The 22,940-nt window shown below is 35.3% G+C and overlaps 1 protein-coding gene across 3 annotated transcripts in view; it reads right to left on the bottom strand.

The window, feature by feature from the left end:
• Window positions 1-22,940, bottom strand: part of LOC119637297 (A disintegrin and metalloproteinase with thrombospondin motifs 7) — a 39,656-nt gene that overhangs the window by 639 nt on the left and 16,077 nt on the right. For all 3 annotated transcript variants that reach the window (XM_038033234.1, XM_038033235.1, XM_038033233.1), the window contains exons 9-15: window positions 2,193-2,339; window positions 1,873-2,122; window positions 1,579-1,763; window positions 1,390-1,517; window positions 1,200-1,327; window positions 765-1,136; window positions 48-225 (exon numbers count right to left, since the gene is read on the bottom strand). In XM_038033234.1, the coding sequence (XP_037889162.1) occupies window positions 48-225; window positions 765-1,136; window positions 1,200-1,327; window positions 1,390-1,517; window positions 1,579-1,763; window positions 1,873-2,122; window positions 2,193-2,339 (1,388 nt within the window). The remainder of the gene's footprint in view (window positions 1-47; window positions 226-764; window positions 1,137-1,199; window positions 1,328-1,389; window positions 1,518-1,578; window positions 1,764-1,872; window positions 2,123-2,192; window positions 2,340-22,940) is intronic.

Below are 22,940 nucleotides of genomic sequence, written 5' to 3'. Positions count from 1 at the left end.
TTTGGATGCGATAATTAAGAGTAAAATAGCCGATAATTTCGCTGTACCTTGATCATTTTCGTAGCACATGGGTTCTTGGTATTGTAAACCTCCACCACAACTCACCGAACATGCGGTCCATTCACTTAACCGCCATAAATATTGCTTTGAAGAGCTAGCATTCAAAGCTGGCAAAGTAAATTCATAATAAATCCCAGCACTTGGTTCATCACTCCTGACAATCAACTGCAGGTAATGACAATTTCGATAAAATTTAATTATATCATTCCTTATATTTATCTAAAATTTCATATTTATTTTTATATACATCACTAAAGGATCATTTTGTCTAAAAGTTTACAACACCTAGAGGGAAACTTCAAAGACCCCACGAAGTCTACATATCCTTGATCAGCGTTAAATTTTGATTCAATTTAAGCATGTCCGCCTGTCCGTCTATGTATCATCTATTTCAAAATTCTCCTGGCAGCTATCCACTTCTAATTTGGACGAGAATTTCGAAGCGTTTTAAACTTTTCCAAGGACATGCCTACAACTTCCACCCGCCTGTACGACAAAAGCTATCATTTTGAAAATAGAAAAAGTCAGGCGCGTCCACACCACATTAGAGAGCATGAAAATTGAGTTCTTTGACTTTGACCGTATTTTTTAGGATCACGGTGATGGGTATAATAAATTCGGTCAGAACCGAATATAATTCTCTGACTTGTTGCTTAGTAGTGAGTATAAAAACAAGTCGAAAGAATTCAATTATCGAGACTTACATAAATAGCAATGGAATGTTGTATGGCTTGCGGTATTTGTATCGTTTCTTGTTCGTCTTCGCGATCGTATAAACTTTCAGCACCGGCTATTACAAATTCGCCCGGCATCGATATCAAACCATCGCCATTCAAATAGAAACGACTACTGTTTGCTTGAGCAATACCTAGAAAATGTGGTGAATTATCCAGCTCCTTGATAACTATATGCCGGGCTTTAGCTGGTAACACCACTACTTCTACGTAACCTTCATTGACTTTAATCGTTTCATTGAAAGAGCCTTTAACCGTCTTGCAATGCTCCCCAGATCCGCCGCATATACCACAACGGTCTTCTTGCATGTCAGAGTCAACAATCCAATCGCAACCAACTTTCTAAAAAACATTTCCGGTTCCATTAAAAGGAAACTTGCAAAATTTTACTTCTTCTAACCGCACCTTGCAAATACCGTCAATGCACATGTTGTTTTTTCCCAATGTGCACGGGGTACCATCGAGTACAGTATCACCCCAATTGGCAATGATGGTATCATCCTCATCCGAACAATACAATTTACAAGGATTATCTACGAAAGCGAGAAAATTTTCAGAAAATTTTTAATACATTTTTTTACGGTTTCAATCTTACTTTTATCGAAAAATGGCAACCATTTGTAAAGAGCTCCCTGATACGAAACATTGTTGTATTTCTCACATTGTTGACCGCGAAAGCTGGGCTCTTCTTTTGGACATGTTTCGTAGTTACAAATTTTGTATCTAGAGGGCAAATGAAAATTTTTTAAGCAGCTATGCCATATACGATGAGTTATGAGGGTACCTTTTTCTTTCGCCTATACAGAAGGCACCACCATTAGCTGGCATAGGACTATTACATTCACGATGCTGGATGGAGACACCACCGCCGCAGGAACGTGAACATTCACTCCATTCGGACCAATAACCCCAGCCACCAGTTATTGGTGTTAATTGTTCTATAGGCACGCAGTGTCCATTTTGACACCACTAACATTCAAAATAGATAACGAAATAATAGAATAAAAATACAATTCATTTTTTTACATCGGATTTATGCTATCGGGGAAGAGTATTCCTGAAATTTACCGCAACAAACCTTACGTTTTCCACATATAGTACCCGGCGCTGTTGGCCGCATATTAGTTATACATTCACCATGTACCCGGCACCATAGAGTCGAGCAAATCTCATTCATCGATGAACATGCCTGCACCTCGCTATCACTAACATTATATTGAAGACGACATTGTTCCTCGGCATTATACAGCAAACCCGGCAACTGATCTGGATATATGTACTTGTCAAGCGGTGTTGGAGCATCATCTAAACATTCACCAAGACCTTGACTGCAATTCAAAAAAGAATAAATGAATAAATATTTGGTCAATCAATTGTATTCGAAGATGAAAGTCTTACTCTAGAAAATGTGTTATAAATTTACGGCTACAGTTTGACCAGCAAACTTGTAAAGTATCGGCCCCAAAAGTTGGTGTCATTATGTGCACTATAGATCCAACACGTGGATGGCAGCCTATTTTAGCTGTGTCATGAAACATGCCAAAGCTGAAATTGCAAATGTACAAAGAAAATAATTAAACAAATGGTTAACAGATGAATATGTTACTAACTTAAGGTTACAATTTATTAGAGATTAAAGAAAAATTATAATAAAAATGTGAGGAGATTTTGCAACTACCTGCACAAATTCCAAGGTGAAACTGGACAGACACATTTTGTGTGGACACAAGCTTAACGAGTAAAGAATGGAAATCATTTTCACCTAAAGGTGGCGCTATTGTCCTTCAAGATAATTTTCTATCTAGTTTTGTTGTTTAGGTTCAAATGTGTCAATAGGACGGAACACGGAGTACTCACAAAAGCGTAATAAATGCTCGAATTAGCTATTAGTAAAGTATACAAGATATATCCCGTCTATTAAAGATATGCAGAGTTTAGCACTACGTCTCATGCACTCTATAATCAACATACAAGAGAGTAATTAATTCGACCTTTCGCCTCTTAAAATAAGGCTCTTGGAGAAAATTTAAAGAATGCCTTCAAACGTAGGTTTTGGATGAAACTGCGTGTTCTGTGATAGGAAGACGCTTAGTTTCGGTGGCAAGACCTTTCTGTCGAATAAAGACATTTATTTCCTTGCTGTCCACAGAATGTTTTCTCCAAAAAGAACATAGCCATTTTTCATACACGAAGAAATTCGGCTCGACAAAAAATATGAAACCCTAGTGCAATCACCACTCATCCAAGCCCTGCCCATTTCTTTTTTATATTACATGAGATTATATTTTCGAACTGAAAATTTTTTTTTGGGATAACAACCTTCCTTCCAAATCCTCTCTTTTTCCCCCCATAAAATATATTCGACGCGGAGGTGATCTTTCATATTGTCGCATCAATGCTTTATATGTAAACTATATTCTAAATGTGAGCGCTAGGTGATTAGCTAGGATTGTTTTGCATTGAACTTTCAAATGACTTTGAATCTTTTGAGTTAAAATATGTTACTTATAGCGCTTCCGTTTATCATATCCTTTTCTTGCACTTAGCTTGCAAATAATCCGATCACATGTTAGAAGTTCAAAATAACTTGTTTTTTAATTGAAAAAAGCAATTATTTTAAGAAACTGATAAAAAAATACATATTTTGCCTATCTCTCTGGCGCAAGTCAATGAGCTACGCTCTTGCCGAAAGGACATTTAATCTTTTTACCTTATTCACATTAGACATTCTTTTCTTTAAGCATCCTCATTGGAACGGAAGTCTTCCCCGAATAGACAACAAGTCATCAATGACAACTAATGTTCATCGGAAGAAGCAACGTCTGATCTATTAAACGAGCCAGGTAGTACAGCCGGCTTCAGTACTTCTAAAATTCCTACGCCCTACGGGGTCGTACGCTGTTTTACCGAGAATATAACGACAATCAGTTGTGATTCGTGACGTTAGATTGCAGCAACTCACGTTCAGCTACACCTAGTCAATCGTCTTAAATGTCAATAGTACGAACATTTTATATTACTTTCGGTCTAATCTGCTACGTATCGTTTTGCACTTTATTTATTTATTTATTCCAATTATGCAAGAAACTCAACTAAAAATTTTGACAGTCGAGTTCAATTAACTCTTAAAGTAAATCTTAAATTAATTAATACTAAAACTTAGTGTAAGTACAATAAAACAAATAAGAAGGAAAAAAAGAAAAAAAACATGTACACAACTAGCAATTAGCCACATCCACAACCGGTACAGGACCAAATCGCATTGAACCCTTAAGCCATCGCAAACATGCATAAGCTTGGCAACCGATAATAGTTACCAACAATTCATTTTCGACTCATCGTCATATTTTAAGGTTAAGAGCTAGTTTAAGCACGACATAAGTAAATTACGCGTATTAACCAATGTTGCTTTAATGGACTTTAAAGAGTCCGATAATGAGAATAAGTAATAGACATAATTTAGGTTCTTGCAAACAACTCTGGGCGAGTTAAACTGTTCGTAATTATATTTGCATTGACTAAGCTTTATCAAGATAAAGTGCCTAGAGAAGCGGTTGGGGACATTAAAACTTATTTCACCAAGTAATAAAGGCGAGTATATAGCACCATTTATTACTTTGATTACGAAGGAAACGCCAAGAAAAAATCTACATTTCTCGAGAGACGGTAAGGACAACAGAGGCAACCTATATTCATAGGGGGGAAGAGAGGCAATCGGATTCCAACCAAGAGCGAGAATTGCTTTTGAACAGATTTAATTGAATCTACATAGCACCTATATGAAAGGGACTGCACAACAGAGGCATGCTCAAGTATAGATCTAACCAAACACATGTACAACCTTTTAGTAATGTAATGATCATCAAGTTCTTTGGACCACCTCTTTATAAAACCAAGCGCGGACCTAGCTTTGCTTAACGAGAGCTCAATGTGCAAGTTAAAATATAATCTATGGTCAAATAGAACGCCTAAGTCTGTGAATGTATCGACGTCCTCCAACTTATGCGAATCTATGAAATACTGAGTAATTAATGACTTTCTTCTTGAGAATGAAAGCTTCTTACATTTACTCAGATTTAGTTTCAGAAGATTCAAAGAGCACCATGCAACCAAATTATTCAAGTCGCTTTGAAGGTTATGTCATTGCGATTCTAGAGAGAAAGAAGAAAACACTTTCACATCATCAGCGTATTTTAAGATCTGACTGGAATTAATCACCGATCGGAGATCATTAATGTATAAATTAAATAAAATAAACCTAAGTGGCTGCCTTGAGGTACGCCAGACGTCACGGGGAATTCATCCGAGGTGCAATTAAAATTTTATAATTTAACTATCGTAATCCAGCTAAGCAGAGCAAGCACTGCTCTAGTTTTTGTGCTACTCTCTAAAGCTCAAGAATAACGCTTTGATATGCAAAGAAGGCACAATTTAACGCTTTATTTGAACCCCTGACATACGCATAAAATTTGAGTTCCACATAACTAAAGATTGCAAGTTATATTGCTTTGTTTATTGTTATGCGAGCTGCTTGTATACTATACTCTTTAGCATAGGTGGTTCGTATTGTACGACGATAGACGTTATCGACCTTCAAATCGTCAGACAATTATACTCGACCCAATTATTTATCTTCGCTATTATGCCATTTAGCATAACCCACTAAGGATTCAATATTTAGATGCATTTTCGTTTATTGCTTATATACGTGCTTGTACTTCATCTATGTATGCCCACAATATATATTTGTATATTAGTCCTTTTGTTACGCTTAAAAGTAGTATTATTGTAAATAAACCTGCTACACTATCGATTTTCGCCATTTTAGAAGTTTCCCTTTGCGGTAAGCGAGTTGATCGTTCACTTTCTAAATTCTAAAAATACCGCAGCAAACTTATTAATTATATCCCTATAAAATCCTTTCTGACAACTATGGTGCTTGCACGCAAAGCATAGAGTATCACTGCATCCAATGAGTGAATGACTACTGGTCGGTTAAAAAAGAAAAAAAACAAAAAAACAAGTAAGAAATTTATATTCGACTAGAGTCGAATCTCGCACATTCACCACCATTAAAATCTTTGACATCTCATGCTTGCCATAAAAAAGTAAGTGGGATAAAGTTTATCTTTTACCTTTTACTTCGTGACGACTAGCGTAACTAATTTAGAATTGACACACTTGACGTTTCGCATTCTACTCTCCAAGCACTTTTACTTCGTACCCATATGGACGACGTTTCTATCCGCAAATCCGCAAATTTATCCAACTTATCGTGACGTTCACCACACTAATGTAGTATAAACATACTTATCTTGTCGCATTATACTCTTCAAGTTCTTTTATTTGATACCCATATCAACGCTATTGTAACAAAAATGTTAATCCATTAGGTTGTGAGCGGAGTCTCGTTTAGTTGACACTTCAAGGCGGGCTTACGTTCTGGTCAATTTGGTCCATTTTCAATAGCAAGCTGCGTGCAAACACCTTCAATGTTTTTATTAAATTTGAAGTCGATTCCCTTATATTTGCGACCGGGAGAGTGTCAAAAATACATACCACGCAGGCACAGACGGACAGACCTGGCTTAATCAATTCAAAATTTCATGATGGTTAAGAGTATGTACACTTTACAAGGTCTCTGAAGCTCTCTTCCTTGGTGTTGCAAACATTATGTCAAAATGAGTACACCCCCCATCATACAATGATAGATATGAAGAGAAGTTGTAAGGAATTTTTATAGTCCATCGCATTTGTAGTATAAGGCATAGAAAGTTTGTGTGGGTGCTTGGTAACTTGGAGAAAAGCTTACTATACATTTGCTTTAAAACCGATTTTATTGTATCGATCAATTCAGAATCATTTTCTTAATCGATTTAAGCACGCCCGTCCATCCCATGTTTTTGTGCCCAACCCACAAACCGCAATTTTTGAGTTAGTTCCACTAAACTTTAGTATATTGACATGTTTTGACAATGCATTTGAACGAAACGGTTTTGCAATTATTTATCAAACCCGTCGAATACCTTACTTTGGAATGGCCCTTTTATGAAAAACATTTGCAAATGCCCGACATATTGTAACAAAAAAAGCTGACACATTGTATTTTCGTGTGCTATGCTATTCGTATGTATGACAGGAAAAATTTGAGACAGATGAACTAAACCCCCTTCCTACGAAAAGTAAGCCTTTCTATGGCAGATTGATCTGATTTGTAGAATTTTATAACGAAAATTGATTCATATTATAAAAGGAATTTGATATGAAAATTAACTGCAGCAAATTTGGCCACGTAAGTCCATTTTTTGTTTGGCTACCCAGTATAAGGGTTCTTATGAGAACGTTGGCAACAAAATTAAATTTGCTAAATTTGAGCCACGTCACTTCACAAATAGGGCCAACTTACGTATAAGGGCTCCCATGGAATGAATGCGCTTTGTTCTGAAAACAAGCTGTAGCCCCTGCTTTTTTCCGGAAAATAAATGAAGAGTTATGTTAAGCAAAAATATATATGGTGCAAAATAGTTAATGATCGATCGGGCTTGTTCGTCATGTATTATATATGTTTTCATCTTTCGGCCGAGAATCTGTAAATTTTCTCAACATCGCCTGCTTAATCAGGACCAAAAAAAATAGCTATAAAAATTTTTTGATCACATAGCTTGGAAACTTTATGGTCAGGGGAACGCCTAAAAGATGCCAGCAAGTTTTCGACGTAATTGCTGCATATATCATAAGGTTATAACTAATATATAATCTTTATCAGGTTTTATAAGCCGAAGATAGAAACAAGACTCGAGTCGGTCAAGGTCGACCATTAGATGTTCTACAACACTAATACTGTTATTCATCCATTTTTTTAACCCGTAATTTTCATGAATGTCCTCAGATTGGATTTTATCATTTTCCAGTTCCTTTCATCACAGGAAGCCACAAATTAGACTTTGCCACCATAGAAGGATTTACTTTACGGAAAATATTAAAAATTAGTTTTCTTGGCATATAAAAATTTATTTTTCATTAGAGCCTTTAAAATCCAAAAAATAGACCTACGCTGTCCAAACTCGGTAGAGCTGATTTTATTATTATTATTATTATTATTATTATAATTTTAGACTAATGAAATAAATTCTTAGACTGAAAAAAAGACATTGAGCACTAGCAACACAGGGTATCGGCTCTAATTTAAATAAATGGATATTAGATAATGAGCTTAGTAGTATTTAAAAAGTAATATATTGAATTCTTCCTCTGATTGTAGAATGTCCACGTGGTTAATTGTTCCAAATGCAATACTTCTAGCCAAGCAAAAGTTGAGGGAGTCGCAGAGAATGTGCTTTATGGTGAGAGTTTGTCCACAACTGCAGATTGGGGAGGAAGACTTCTTCAAGCTCCATTGGTGAGTTGCAATTGTATGACCAAGGCGAATTCGCGAAAATGTTTGGATCTTCATTTTCTCAACATTAGTTGTATATAAAGGTGGAGTTAATTAAGGGTTAATGGAAGAGTAGTGTTGATGATGGTATTTTAAATTTTCTTCTGCAATTTTCTCTTTAACTTTTCTTCCAATGTATCTTTGAAGATCCAACTTTTCCACGACATCATCCACAATTAGAGGAGCAGAAGCGGCATCCTTTGCCGCTCGATCAGCCTGCTCATTTTCCAATAAACCGATGTGACTTGGTACCCACAACATTTTAATTTTTCCCTCGGGTGTAGTAATTATATTTCTTAATTTGTTGATGGTGCTCCATCTCGAAGTCGAATGGTTCCGAATAGCTTGTAATACAGACAAATTGTCGGTAACAATGACGGTTTTGAGTTTGTTTTTATGGGCAAGGTTCGCAGCGTGAAGGACAGCTCTGGCTTCGGTTGTGAAAGTTGAAGTACTTTCGTGATATATGTAGTTGAGAAGAACTCGTCCTGTAGCATCAAGCACAGCACAAGCGGGAGGCAGACCAGAAGTTTTTGAGCCGTCTGTGTATAAAAGACTCCAACGAGTACTTTCCAATATTTGGGTTTTTTCAGCTATTAGATTCCTGAAAACGTAATTTGGAGTATTTTCTTTCTTGTGCATAGACAGCGAAATGTCAAAAAAGCAGTCTTTCAAAATCCATGGAGGTTTAACACCAAAAGAGCGGAGAATTTTTAAGGGAATGTTGAATTCCTTTGCGACGTACAAACAATAGCCAATTGTAGATGGTGACTTTGGAATTTTCTTTGCAATAATAATCTTTCTCACGTCATCACCGGGAATAGATTTGTTTGAATTAAGGAGCTTGGGGACTATTTTGGCTTTTAACCCATTAAGTCTATTTTCTAAAGTTGAAAGACCAGTTTCGATTATAATATTAATTATGGGCGTCGACCGAAAAGCATAACAACTTGCTCTGACGGCTTGGTGGTAGACCGGTTTAAGGATGTTGATATTAGATTTGCAGCTATTGCCATAAATTATCAAAGCATAGTCAATCTTGCTTAACACAAGCATTTTGGTAAGATAAGCAATAGTGTTAATATGCGCATGGCTTCTCCAAGCAACGTACTGTATGAAATTCACCCTTGTTAAAATAGAGTTTTCTAACCGCAGACAGTGTGCTTTCCAACGATATTTGTTGGAAAAAGTGAGCCCGAGAATATGCAGTGTCGGCACATTTAGTACTGGTAAGTCATTAATATGCATCAGTAGATTTCCTGCATCGCAAATTTGCTTTCGACAAATGTGCATTTTTTAGATTTTTGTATGGAAATTTTAGCCCCCGACGAGTTTGCCCATGCGGAAATCTCTCGTCCAATAGCTTCGAGGATGTTGATTGTCTTCGTGCTATGTTTTTCTTTTGTAAAAATGTATACATCGTCTGCGTAGAGGCAATGTTCCACTCTTGGTACACGGCAAAGAATTTTGCTAATTTCGTTGAAAGCGATCTGGAAAAGCGTGACAGAAAGAGAAATTCCTTGCGGACTGCCATTCATTAACGGCGCATGACACATGATTGTTCATTCTAACTTTAAACCGCCGATGCGACATGAATGATTTGATGTAGTTGAAAAATTTGGGTCCAACATTCCATGATTTCAAGTGTCCTAAAATAACATGAAGACCAACTCTGTCAAATGCTTTTTCGAAATCAACAGACAGAATTGTTACATGATTCCGTTCGAAAATTTCTTTGCTCGTGAAAAAATCAATATGTAACAGAGCGTCGATGCACCCTCTACCCCGCTTGAAACCAACTTGTTGCTTTGTTATCAGATTCTTGGACTCAAAAAGCTAAGATAATCTAGATGCCATAATCTTTTCCAATACCTTTGAGAGCCAAGGTAAAAGAGAGATTGGGCGATAGTCCGATGCGATGGAGGCATTTTTTGACTTGAGAATTGGAATAACTGTAGCCAATGTCCACATGTAGGGTATATGGCCAGTCAAAAATACCGTATTATATAGGTCCAGTAATTTCTTTTTACTAGACTTAGACATAGCGCTGATCATTTGGTATGAGATGGGGTCTAGACCAGGTGTCCTTCCCTTCAAATTGGAGAGACAACTTCCAAGTTCTAAGGTGGATATGCAATTTTCTAGGAACATGGCACATCTATCAATATTATTTGAAAGAGATATTGGAGTCCTTTTATTTTCGATGAAAGCACTGGAGAAGTTGCTGTCAGAGGAGTATTCGCACCACACTTTTCCAAAGTAATTAGAAATCTCATCTGCATCAGTTAAAGTTCCATTGGGAGTGCCGATGGCAGATATTTCGTTCAGATTTGAAGTTCCATTAAGTCTGTTGATTTTGTTCCAGACAACTTTCATTGATGTATTTGTGTGAATTCCTCTCGAAAAAAGTTCAAAATGAAGTGGCTTTGATTTTCGTAGTTACTTCCTGAATAGAGCATTTGTATAATAACAAATGATCCTGATCAGGACATCTCTTAAAGCGGTGCCATAAATCCATTTTATTTTTCCTCAGAAACAAAAGCGTGTTGTTCCACCAAGGAACCCTAGCTCGTTTAAAAGAGCTGTTGGATTGAGGAATAGAAAGATGAGCCGCCGTGCGAATCGCTTTAGACATAATAGCAGTATTATGGTTGCAGTTCCCGTTAAATGGCTTTGAATTCAAAAATGACTCCAGCTGTTTGGAGTAATTGATCCAATCCGCTTTATCTAGGAGGAATTTGGCCTGTTTTGCTGGAGTAGCAGAGGATGTTGAAAGTTTAAGATCGATTATGATTGGAAAGTGATCACTATTATGTAGATCATCAGAAATAGACCAGGACACCAAAGGAAGAAGTGATGGAGAGCAACATGTTAAATCAATATGTGAAAAAGTATGATGAGTTGAGAAGTGCGTTGGTTTTCCCTCATTTAAAACGCAAAGGTTGCTTTGAAAAAAGGCCTTTTCTAAAACAGTACCGCGAGTGTTGTTCACTGTTGAGCCCCAGATGGTATTCTAGCTGTTGAAATCGCCGCATATAATTAATGGGGGGGAAAGTACGGAGAATAAACTGTAGAGTTCTTGCTAAGAAAACGATTGCGAAGGTGGAATATAGAGCGAAAGCACTGTAAATTTTATATTTAACATTATTTGTATCGCTACGGCTTGTATGTACGAGATTAAATTTATCCGTTTGTGAGGTATATTTGATTTTATAAAAACACCTACTCCTTGTTTGGAATATGAATTTTGATCAGCATTCGCGAAGCATCCAGTATATGATTTGGGTGGAATAGGATTAAAAGAGCTTCTACAATGGGTTTCTTGAAGCGATAAAAAGGTTGGATTAAAATCACTTATGAGTGTACGGAGTTCATCAAAATTATTAATAAGTCCCTTAATGTTCCATTGTAGGATTTTGAAAAACTTTATTTAATTGTAATGACATGGAAGCAGAGTAGAATTAAGGTTAAGTTGACATGTCAGCGTCTCCGTCGAGAAGGTCGCTGTAGGAATTTTTCGTGAATGATTTATTCTTACCAGCTGAATAATCTGCACTTAGGTGGTTTGGTACATTTGAAGCGCAACGAGTGGGCGCACGTGAATAATTTGAAGTTGAAGATTGATTAATGGATGAAAGAATGGATTCATTACTACTTGTAATTTGTTGAGTAAAGTTGAGAGCCGGAGATTTTGGAGAATTTAGTACATTAGATTTTAGCATATATGTTGTCGTTTTAATTTTTTCAATATTTGGTGTTGCCTTAGTTTTTTCATTGTTATGTTTGGCAGGTGGTGCAACTGGTTTCGCAATATAATTTTTGGTTAATGGGGGAACACGTTTTTCATTAGAAAGAGTTTGAGTTAAAGGCTTACTATGCACGATTTGCGAGGGAACAGCAGCGTAGGTATTACTTTTTCCAATTCCTTGGGCTACAGATGGATTTCTTTCGCGGTATTTGCGTCGCGCTTCACCCACGCTACAGTAATTTTCTGTTTTGATTTTTAGAATTTCACGCATTTGTATAAAACGTGGGCATTGTTTGTCTAACGCAGAGTGTTGATCATTGCAATTTAAGCAGAAGCTACGCGTACAGTTTTCAGGATGTGGAGGAAGACCACAGTTAGCACAGGATGCATCTTTTTGCCGTATGGCCCAGGCGTTGGCAGTTTTTACACCTCATGGGATTTAGAATGTAGAGTTCTACTTTACATTTGTACCAAGCTACATCAACCGTTTCCGGTAGCCGATAGCGGTCAAAAGGCAAAATAATTCTTCCTGTAGGAGAACGGGTTTTTCCATCGTCATTTAATTTGGTGAATTTGTAGACTTCAGTCACTCCTTGACTGCCCATTTCGCGCACAATTTCATCTTCCGGCACATGCTTTAAGCATGGGGCATAAACTACGCCTACCGAGTTCAGTTTATCATGCAATTTAGCGGATATAGCGCACAAATTGGCTAATGATTTAGACTTTATGAGCTTTTCGGTTGCGCTCGGTTTCCCAGCCAGGACAAGTAAATTTCTGTCGCGTAAAATCGATATAGAGTCTATATGCGTTGTAATGCCATCTAGTGCTTTTTTAATAGCGAAAGGGCTGAATTGCGAAATTGTTATGGAAGGATCAGTTGGAGAAATCACAATATATTTTTTGTCGATAAGAACGATGGTACTTTTTAATTTTTTTTCATTGAGGGGATGCGTCTGCTAATAGATGAAATCTATTTGAATTTATATCAAGCGGCCCCGGGGCTATTATGCCTTATGCTTGTCTCTTATTTAAATTGCAAAATTTTTTTGCACAAAGAGAAGAATATGACCACAGCGCTTGTACAGAGTTGCGGTTGTACTGAGAACTGATTTTAATATCAAATTAATATTACAAACGAATTTTCATCAACAAATATCGTATCTTGGTTTTATGACAAGTTCTTCAAAATATTGTTTCAGCCGATCCAAAGTTTTTATACCAAATTAGAAAGCCAAAATACTATTACTAAGCCAAATGCTGAAAATTAACCTATTTTTCAAGTGACAATTTATCAAAATAACGCGTTATGCGCAAGGAAGTCGAAAAGGTTGTCCTACCTGAATTATTTTCAATAGCAGTCATCCTTGAGACAAAGTACGTCAATATACCTCGAAAATTGTGACTTGCAAATCGAAGAAACGAATATATAGACTGGTATCAGACGGACAGACGGGCAGACGAACAGACAAGCTAAGATCGATTCAGAAAATGATTCCGAATCAATTGGTCTACTTCAAGTCTTTCTGGATGGTACAGACGTCCGTACAGACTTAATAAACTCTGTAATACTTTTTCTTTTAAAATTATAATTAATGAAAAAACAAGAACACCTTATTACTCAGCTTACACTGAAGACGCGATGGTAAGAATTCGGGTAATTCATTGTTGAAACATGCCTTGTGGATCAAGTGTCACTTTATTATGTTATTTGCTTCGAGTTTTCAATTTAAAATTATACTCGATGAATTCGACGCTGAAGACTCTGCAACGTAAGTTCGGTTTTAAAAATTTTTGTTAGCCATTCAAACACTGAGAAAGAGATTTCCGAATCGAAAACGACCAAAGCAGCTCTTGCTTGTTAATTTTGACAAAACGTTGAGCCCATAACCTATCTACGGTTCTTTATATACTTACTTGCCTATGTGTAAACTTTGGCACAGTTTTTTTGGGCAGTCTACAATTATCTTGGCATCATTAATATTTCATGTCCCATTCAGGTCATGTTCTTATCACGGATTCCAATGAATAGTTTTCGCGCGGCTATTAACTTCAAGCAGTCAAAAGATATTCGGTTTAATCTTGTGCGGTTCATATACCTTGTCTTTTGGAATACTGAATGTTATTTCATGAGAAAACGACCCAGTTCTTTTAAGACTGCCACTACTACAGTAGGTAGATGGCTGATTAGTAAATTTGACGACTTTCCATGATACAAGTTAAAATGAATAAAAAGTTAGAAAAACTTATAAAGGCGTTTCTGCAATGCACAAATACGCGAAAAATGGTTGACATCTTAAACAAATGATTAATATTTCCTTTAACCACACACTAATATTCATGTTAAAGAGTAGGCATAAAGAAAGAAAAATCCGGTGGTAAAACGTTGCTTATCACATTACAATCAAAACATTTGTAATTAATTTCGAATTAAATGCATAAACAAGCATTTGTTATGAAAATTTCAAAAATAATAAAAGAAGAAAAATCAAGAAAACCAAGAGAGAAATAAATAAAATAAATCAGTAGCTGCATAACAAACACACCACCTGTAGAGTGTAATATTGTGGTGGCATGTAATATAGCTAAACACACTGCGTGAAAAACACTTCTGGATGTTGATAACAGCCTCCGCTTGTTTGAATAAAGCGAAATAAAGTGAAAACGAAAAATTATAACAAACCTACTGATTTAATAAGCAGACATATATATGTATAATACGAGGGTTGTAATAAAATATTGCATGTTAATAAAAATAAATTCTTGAGCCTTTGAAGCATGTTTTCATAAGTGTCTTCAAAACTTACGGGATGCTCATCGGTATAATCAATGCATTCTTGTAGTATAGTATTTTTCCTCGAAACAGCTGAACACAGTGCAGATACCCATCGCGCATTATTGCATTAATGCAATACACTAAAAAAATGACAGTTTACCACTTGCACACCATTACGACAGAAAAGCCATAAGGTGCTTGAAAAATTAATCATATGATTGAGTGTTGAGTAGAAAACGCATCGAAGAGAGGAGATAATGTTTTCTTCTTTTTTTTTAACAAACACCAATTTTTTATTGTTTTTCACAACTTGGCAATAATTATTATTTTAGTATTCACAATTGCAGCAATAATGTGACGATTTTTCATATCATCCTACCATTTTCGAAACGCATATAGATAGCACTTGATTTTGTTTTATGGTCAATGCAAATGCATGCAGCAAAGATAAAAGTTGGTGCACTGACGCATTGAACTAATGCAATGATCAATGAAGCCTATACGTTTAAACCTATATGTAAACGCAGGCAACCATATCTTACTTTGAAATTTGATTGTATGACAGACGGTGTATATATACGCAATGAGCACATATACACTTAAGTACTCAGAAACCTTTGTTGTTTGCACAAATGGAGATCGCATGCTTATTGTTATATCTTACACCACCTCTAATAATAAGTGTATGTTAAGCTTATAGTCACAACGATTTAAGATAGATTCGACTTTTATTAGCCCAATCGATTCGGAATCAATTTTAAATCGATTAAGAGGAATCTGTCTAATATTCGTTCAGTCTTCTTTATGTTCCATCTACATACTGCAAATTTTCGCAATATTTAATAATGAAATTTGATAAACCAACATGTTTCGACTTACTTCGACGGACCCTGACAATTAACTGGATGAGGCAATTTTGTGAACTGCTCCCTGTGTTAGGTCATGTTTGAAAGTATTCATTATATGAAAAAAATTTGTAATTTTTCATATTTTTAAACAAAACTCGGTAAATATTAATGGTTTGTTAAAATAGGCGAATGGAAATTCTGAACCCATTATAACCCATTGTAACCATTATTATGAAAAATTAGCCTTTAAGCGTCGGAAGAAGGTCTAATTTTTGATATTCTCTGATGAAATTTCATACATTGAATAGAGGTTTTCAATATAAATTCGCTGCACTAAGTACGGATCGCACTGGTCTACTTTTCAAGACACATCTCTAATAACAAGTGAGGCAAAGAGATTTAATTTCTATTCTTTCCTGACGAATAATCAAAGGTGTAGGGTACACAATGATCGATCTAGTTCATGTATAAATATTTTCTTTCTTTGTTGTTTAAAGACTTTTGGCGAACAACTCGTTGCTTACCAACCAACGTATAAAGTCGATTGTTTTACTGCCTAAGAGGTGTTGGTTAACGCTTCAAATTATCCCTTATACCAACCCGGATACGGTAGAATTAAATATGCACATATGAACGTCACACCTTAAATCTCAAGCAATGTCTGAACAGAAGCAGAACAATTTTCATAAATAACTTTCGAAAACACTGCGATTGAAAATATGTAAAACTTTTCAATCCTTTCACCTGAACGATTCTCGTTGAATCTTTTGATTTTTTTTTAAAGGCCGACACGGTCAATAGTGTTCAGCCGCTTTAACTCGGAATACCTTGCATTTATTGACATTTTTGAAAAAAGTGAAACTAAATCTCTGAAGATTTCCTGTCGAACTATGGATGCTTATCGACATAATTGATTTCGATTCTCATAGTAAGGCAAGTGATGAGCCTGCTTCAACACTTCACGCACTGTATCAATGTCGTCTGGGGACAATCGTCAATTTTGAGCGTACTTCGTTGAAAGTTCGACCTTCAAGCGTTCAATTTGGCTTATGCTGTAAGAATTATGCAGCGAACCCTTGAAGATCGCCTTACTTATTTATACCCATAAAGAGTCGGTCGACTGTGATGATGATGTTTTCGACATAACATATCTATCAAGTTTTGAGCATCTTTGCATTGGTTGTGAATATATGCAAGTGTTAATAAACGCAAAGCCTTTTCAGTACTGGAAGTTTCTTTGTACTACACTGATTAATGTGTCAAGTATAATTGAATCTTACAATATATGATACATTCCGATACCTAATCTGGCTCAACAGTTGATTTTGGATATCTTTCTCAATGATTGAAATTTTCAAACCAAAAATATATATATAACGCCCGGTTCGATCAATCGATGCATTGTGCCTGAATTAACAACACCCATCAATAATGATCTAAAATCAGTGAGTGAAAGTTTCCAAAAATTTTCAATCAATGAGACTAAAACAATTATCTTTCATGCAAAAAAATGAAAAGCGTTTCAAGTGCGTACACGAATATTGTATGTTGTTGTCAAGCCTTGTAATGCAAAAAAATCGTAAACTGCTTTTATGAAGTCTTAGGTTAACATACTCTACTAATAAATTCTGTTGAGATACCCTCGTATTTATGTATTCCTATGCATGATTTCAAAGCAATGTCTATGCTCCATCTATGTATGTATAATATCTTAATGGTATTGTTGAGTGGTAAGCATTTAAATGTAAATTTATGACAATTTTCGTTTTTATAGGAAATTGTTAGAAGCAATCAAATTAAAGAAATAGTTAAAAAAAAGAGTTGGCATTCTTCCAAGCAGCTGGTAATATGTACAAATATATTAACAATTGAGTTAACAAATTTATCATGAAATTGCTTATGTTTCATTGAAATTATTATCTGACAAATGCAAACAAATTATAAAACTATTTGCAAAGAGACAACTTTTGCAGTGGAAACACCCACCTTTCAGTGCAGTAATTGTTATTATTCCAGTTTTCTTTATTTTTTTTTTTTTATTATTATTATTATTATTATTATTTATATTTATTTATTTATTAAAATTAAGTTTAGCTGGTTAATTGTTCGATTTATATGTATACATATATACGCGTATATGTCTATATGTCTATATATATATATATATATACGCGTAATTCATTTTATTGCTATCTGATTGAAAAACAAGTGGATTTGTGTAACATGTCGCTACTAAATTATTTACACGTACGTCGTTGCACGGATAAATAAATACAATATAACAGCAAAAACAAACGATAAAATATACCGACAGCGAGTCATAATATGTTTTATTTCACAATAACTGACCATTGAATAATCAAGTAGAGGCGTTTACAGCGCACATAGTTAACTACATAGTAGTGTATAAAGTATTAGTGTTCACACATATATATATATATATATATATAGTTGTTTATAGATATGTGGGCTTGCCAATAGTGCCTAGAAGTCTAGCATGTTCACTTTTATGTGATTCTCAGTTTTGAGTGCAACAACTTAATTGACGTTAACATTTCTAACAGACTGCTTGGTGTTGGTTTTTTTTTTTTAATTTTTAAAAAGAGATTTTTTTTTTTTTTTTTTTTTTTTTTTTTAGATGACTAATCATTGTTTGTTGTGCTAATCATGTTTTGTATATCTTATTTAAATATGTATACATATACATACATGTAAACATATATTGTTTACATTGTTTTAAAAAAGTACCACAACAAGCCTTTACTGCACTAATTACATTATTTCATTCTTATTCAAATAGTGTTTGCTTATATTTTCATTGCCTTAAATTCTTCAACTGATGAGCATGTAAACTTTATCATTCGATCTGTAACAGTGCAAGTTATACTTTGAAGATATTTTACTTATTGCCTTACTTGAATTAATTTCTTTCGTTTCAATTACAATTTCAATATCAAGATTAAGTAAACTTTGACGATTCAGTCATTGTTAGCAAATTTTCTTTACCACTTTAAACTTTACTTCAAATTCCTACCAACATTTACTATAGGGAGTTACTACAGGGAACTTTTGTGATATATTATATCCTGCCTGTAAATGTCATTTTTGAAATCAATGGCAAAAAAACAAAACTCCGTAAAAAATGGGCATAAATTTGAAAACAAAAATATGAAAAGACTATTCATTGGAAATTGAACAATTGAGGAAATGGGGAAGAAATAGCGATGTTGATGAGATATTTGGAAAACCTAAATAAAAGAGACATAGTAGCTCGCATTGAGATATAAATTATATTCAAATATTTCGTTGTTAAGAAAAGACGCAAATTTGCTGCTAATAAAGATAAATTATTGCGCTTTTAAGCGACCAACTGGGGATTTATTTATTTATTTATTCTACTTACACTAGAAACTCAACTAAACAAATAACAGTCGAGTTCAATTGGCTCTTAATGCAAAACTTATATTAATTAATAATAAAATTTAGTAACGGTATAATAAAACAAATAAAAAGAAAAAAAAAAAAAAAGAAAAAGAAAAAAAAGCATGTACACTATCAGCATAGGGCCACACTTACAACCGGTACAGGACCAAATTGCAAATGAATCCCTAAGTCATCGCAAACATGCATAAGCCTGGCAACCGATAATAAATTGACAATAATTCATTTTCGAATCGTAACGACTGTTTATGGTTAAAAGCTAGTTTAAGTAAGACATAGGTAAATCGCGCGTATTAAGCAATGTTGCTTTAATGGACTTTAAAGAGTCCGATAACGAGAATAAGTGGTAGACGTCATTTAGGTTCTTGCAAACGACTCTGAGCGGACTGAACAGCTCATAATTAAATTTACACTGATTAAGCTTAACCAAGATAAAGTGTCTAGGGAAGCGGTTAGGGACATTAAAGCTTATTTCACCAAGTAATGAAGGCGAATCAATGGCACCATTTATTACTTTAATTAGAAAGGAAACGCCAAGAACAAACCTACGTTTCTCAAGAGGTATGGACAGCAGAAGCAACCTATTTTCATACGGAGAATCCCAACCCAAATTTCTAAGGGCAAACAGCAAGAATTGCTTTTGAACAGATTCAATTGAATCTACATAGCGCGTATATGAAGGAGACCACACAACAGAGGCATACTCGAGTATGGGTCTAACCAAACACATGTATAGCCTTTTCGTAACGTAGGGATCATCAAGCTCTTTAGACCACCTTTTTATAAAACTAAGCGTGGACCTAGCTTTGCTAATCAAGAGATCAATATGCAAGTTAAAACGTAACCTATGGTCAAATAGAACGCCTAAATCTGTGATCGAATCGACGTCCTCCAACTTATGCGAATCTATGAAATACTGAGTAATGAATGACTTTCTTCTTGAGAATGAAAGCTTCTTACATTTACTCAGATTTAGTTTCAGAAGATTCAAAGAGCACCATGCAACAAAATTATCCAAATCACCTTGAAGCTGACGTGATTGCGATTCAACAAAGAAGGAAGAAAACAGTTTCACATCAACAGCATACATTAAGATCTGGCTGGAATTAACCATCGATGGGAGATCGTTAATTTATAAACTAAATAAAATGGGACCTAAGTGACTTCCTTGAGGTACGCCAGACGTAATGGGGGATTCATCCGAGGTGATGAAGTTAAACAAAAGCCTGAAGGATCTATTGTGCAGATAAGAGTTTATCCATTTCACTAAGTAGGGTGGGAAACCAGAGGCTTGGAGTTTAAAGATAAGTAGTCTATGGTTAACCATATCAAATGCTTTGCTTAAATCAGTGTAAATAACATCTGTGCGAGAGCCACTAGAAAAAGCCTTGAAAACATGACAAGTAAGCTCTAACAATTTAGTGACTGTAGATCGCCCTTTCCGAAAGCCGTGCTGGCGCGGAGAAATATACGAATTAATGGCAAAGGCCAAATACTGAGTCACAATACGCTCGAACAACTTGGGCAAGACACTCAACTTGGCTATGCCTCTGTAGTTCTCAACAAATTGTCTACTTCCACTTTTGTGGATAGGAATAAGGAAACTACTCTTCCAACATGAAGGGAAAACACCTAAATACAAGGACAGGTTAAAAATCTTTGAGATCACACCACATAACTCGACAGCGCAAGATTTAAGTACACATGATGGGATTCCGTCAGGTTCACGCGAACAACTGTATTTTAAAAACATTTAAAGAACATCGTCTTCCGAAATAACCAAGTTAGGAATTGAGACAGAGTTAGTTATAGGATATGGGTAGTTTGCTGATAAATCGAAATTAGCAATCGAAAAGTTTCGTCGGAAATACTCAGCAAACAGATTTGAGATTTCAAAATCATCCGAAGAATCAGAGCCATTAAAAGAAACATGAGAACGATATGCGGATATTTTTCTTTTAGAGTTAACAAATTTAAAGAACAATTTAGGATTAGCAAACAGAGAGGACTTAACAAACTGAAGGTATCTGCAGTAATAATGATGGTTGAGGGAGTTAAATCTATGCCTCGCCACCGAGTAAGCGATATAGTCGAGCGCAGAGCCACTTTTCAAATATTTTTTGAATAGCGAGTTTTTTCTATTATTGTGATATTTAATTGTCTTATTAAACCACGGGGGACACCTGCTTCGAGGTCGACACTGCTTGATCGGAACAGATGCAGCAATAGCTAGATTTAATGTATTGTAAAACGATGACAATAAGCTTTCGCGAGATGTTTGGGCGAAAAAGAATGTTGAAGAGACAAAACATTGTCCCACAGATGGTAAGACTTGTCTTTTCATACCCTGCACCGCTTGCCGCACAGAGTATATTAAATTTGTACGGACGTATGTAACACGCAGAAGCCGTTGAAATAGACCCACCACTAATTCAGAATCATTTTCTAAATCGATCTAAACCTGTCTGCCCCTGTGTCTGTCAGATGACTGTCCACATACATTTGTATTCAAGCTATAGAGCTTTAGCTAATTGTAATTTCCAAAAATTCTCGACAAAAGTGAGTAAGTAATAGTATTTCGTCATTCTAAATTGGTATGAAAATTGTGGGCCGGCTGCGGTAATTTTTTTAAACCTCCTCTCAAATAACGAAAACTGAAGTTCATATGACAAAAAAGTCTAGTCTTCAACGCTTCGCGATGAAAATCAGATTATAATTGTAATTTAAAATAACAAAATTACGAATGTACTAAACCTCCTGGACCTCTCACGCCTATTTTTGGATCATAATTTAATTACGATTGTTATGTGTTTGTTGCTACAGTGCGTTTTTCGGCGGCAAAAGCGTAACACTTACCGATTGGCCATACACTTCTCAGACTTCGGACATTCACCATAATTTTCTTTTCCCATTTTTTTCTGACCATCACCATATCATTACATCCACTGAGTGTTTGGTCACATGAAAAAAAAAGAAGAAAAGTGTCAAAGGGATGGATCACTTCATTGTACATAAGGTTCTTTGAAACTTAATCTATACAGATCAACCAAGAACGCAAATGCTAAGCTTCAAGTTTTTGTGACAATGCGGATTCCTTCACCTAAGGAACATTCAGCCATCCGCTTAATCAACTTTGAATATTGAATTTTTATAAGTTTATGTAAACTTTATATAGCTTTCGAAGTGTACTTATGAGGGAAACGGACACAGCGCACAATTATTGTCTGTATTACTATAACTGGCCTTAAAAAGTTTCAACCATGAAAAGTGATTCCAAAGTGATGTATGACGGTGTCCTTACTTTATGAGACCGTAGGAATGTAAATGGACAAAAAAACATGAATTAATACAACGAATACAACATTCGAAAGTGTCCATTTTGTGTAGAGTTCCCACAAGACTCGGCTTTATCGAATTGTGAAGGAATTAGAACAGTCTTACAGATTCCATTCACATAAGAGCACAAAATTCGAGAAAATAAAGTAAACGTATGAAGAGGAGAATTCTTCAGATACGATTGAATCTCAAAAAGCAATTACTTACTTGGGTGATTAAAGATTCAACTCGAGTCATATTTGGATTTTTATCTTTCCATTTCCTAATTAAAATGTAGATCATAACATTTGCCAAATAGCTAATAAATCGTTAAACACATGTTTCTCTTTTCCTTCCTCTTCGCTGTTCTCAAACATTGCTTACTGTTACTGATGTAATTTTATATCTTTAGGTCTTATGATTAATAAGTACCTTCAGCTATCTATGGTACGTGTATTGTTTAGGTTTATTTGCAAGTTTAATTGCTTGCCTGTGTCTTACTATCGTACACATAACGTGTCATTTTTTATTAGCATTATTATCTTATTATTATGGTATTTTTTTTTTTTTTTTTTTTTTTTTT

This window comes from Glossina fuscipes, unplaced genomic scaffold, assembly GCF_014805625.2.
Source record: "Glossina fuscipes isolate IAEA_lab_2018 unplaced genomic scaffold, Yale_Gfus_2 59, whole genome shotgun sequence".
Taxonomy (NCBI): Eukaryota; Metazoa; Arthropoda; class Insecta; order Diptera; family Glossinidae; genus Glossina; species Glossina fuscipes.
Note: the sequence above shows the minus strand (reverse complement) of the source record. Positions and strands in the feature narration are given on the sequence as shown.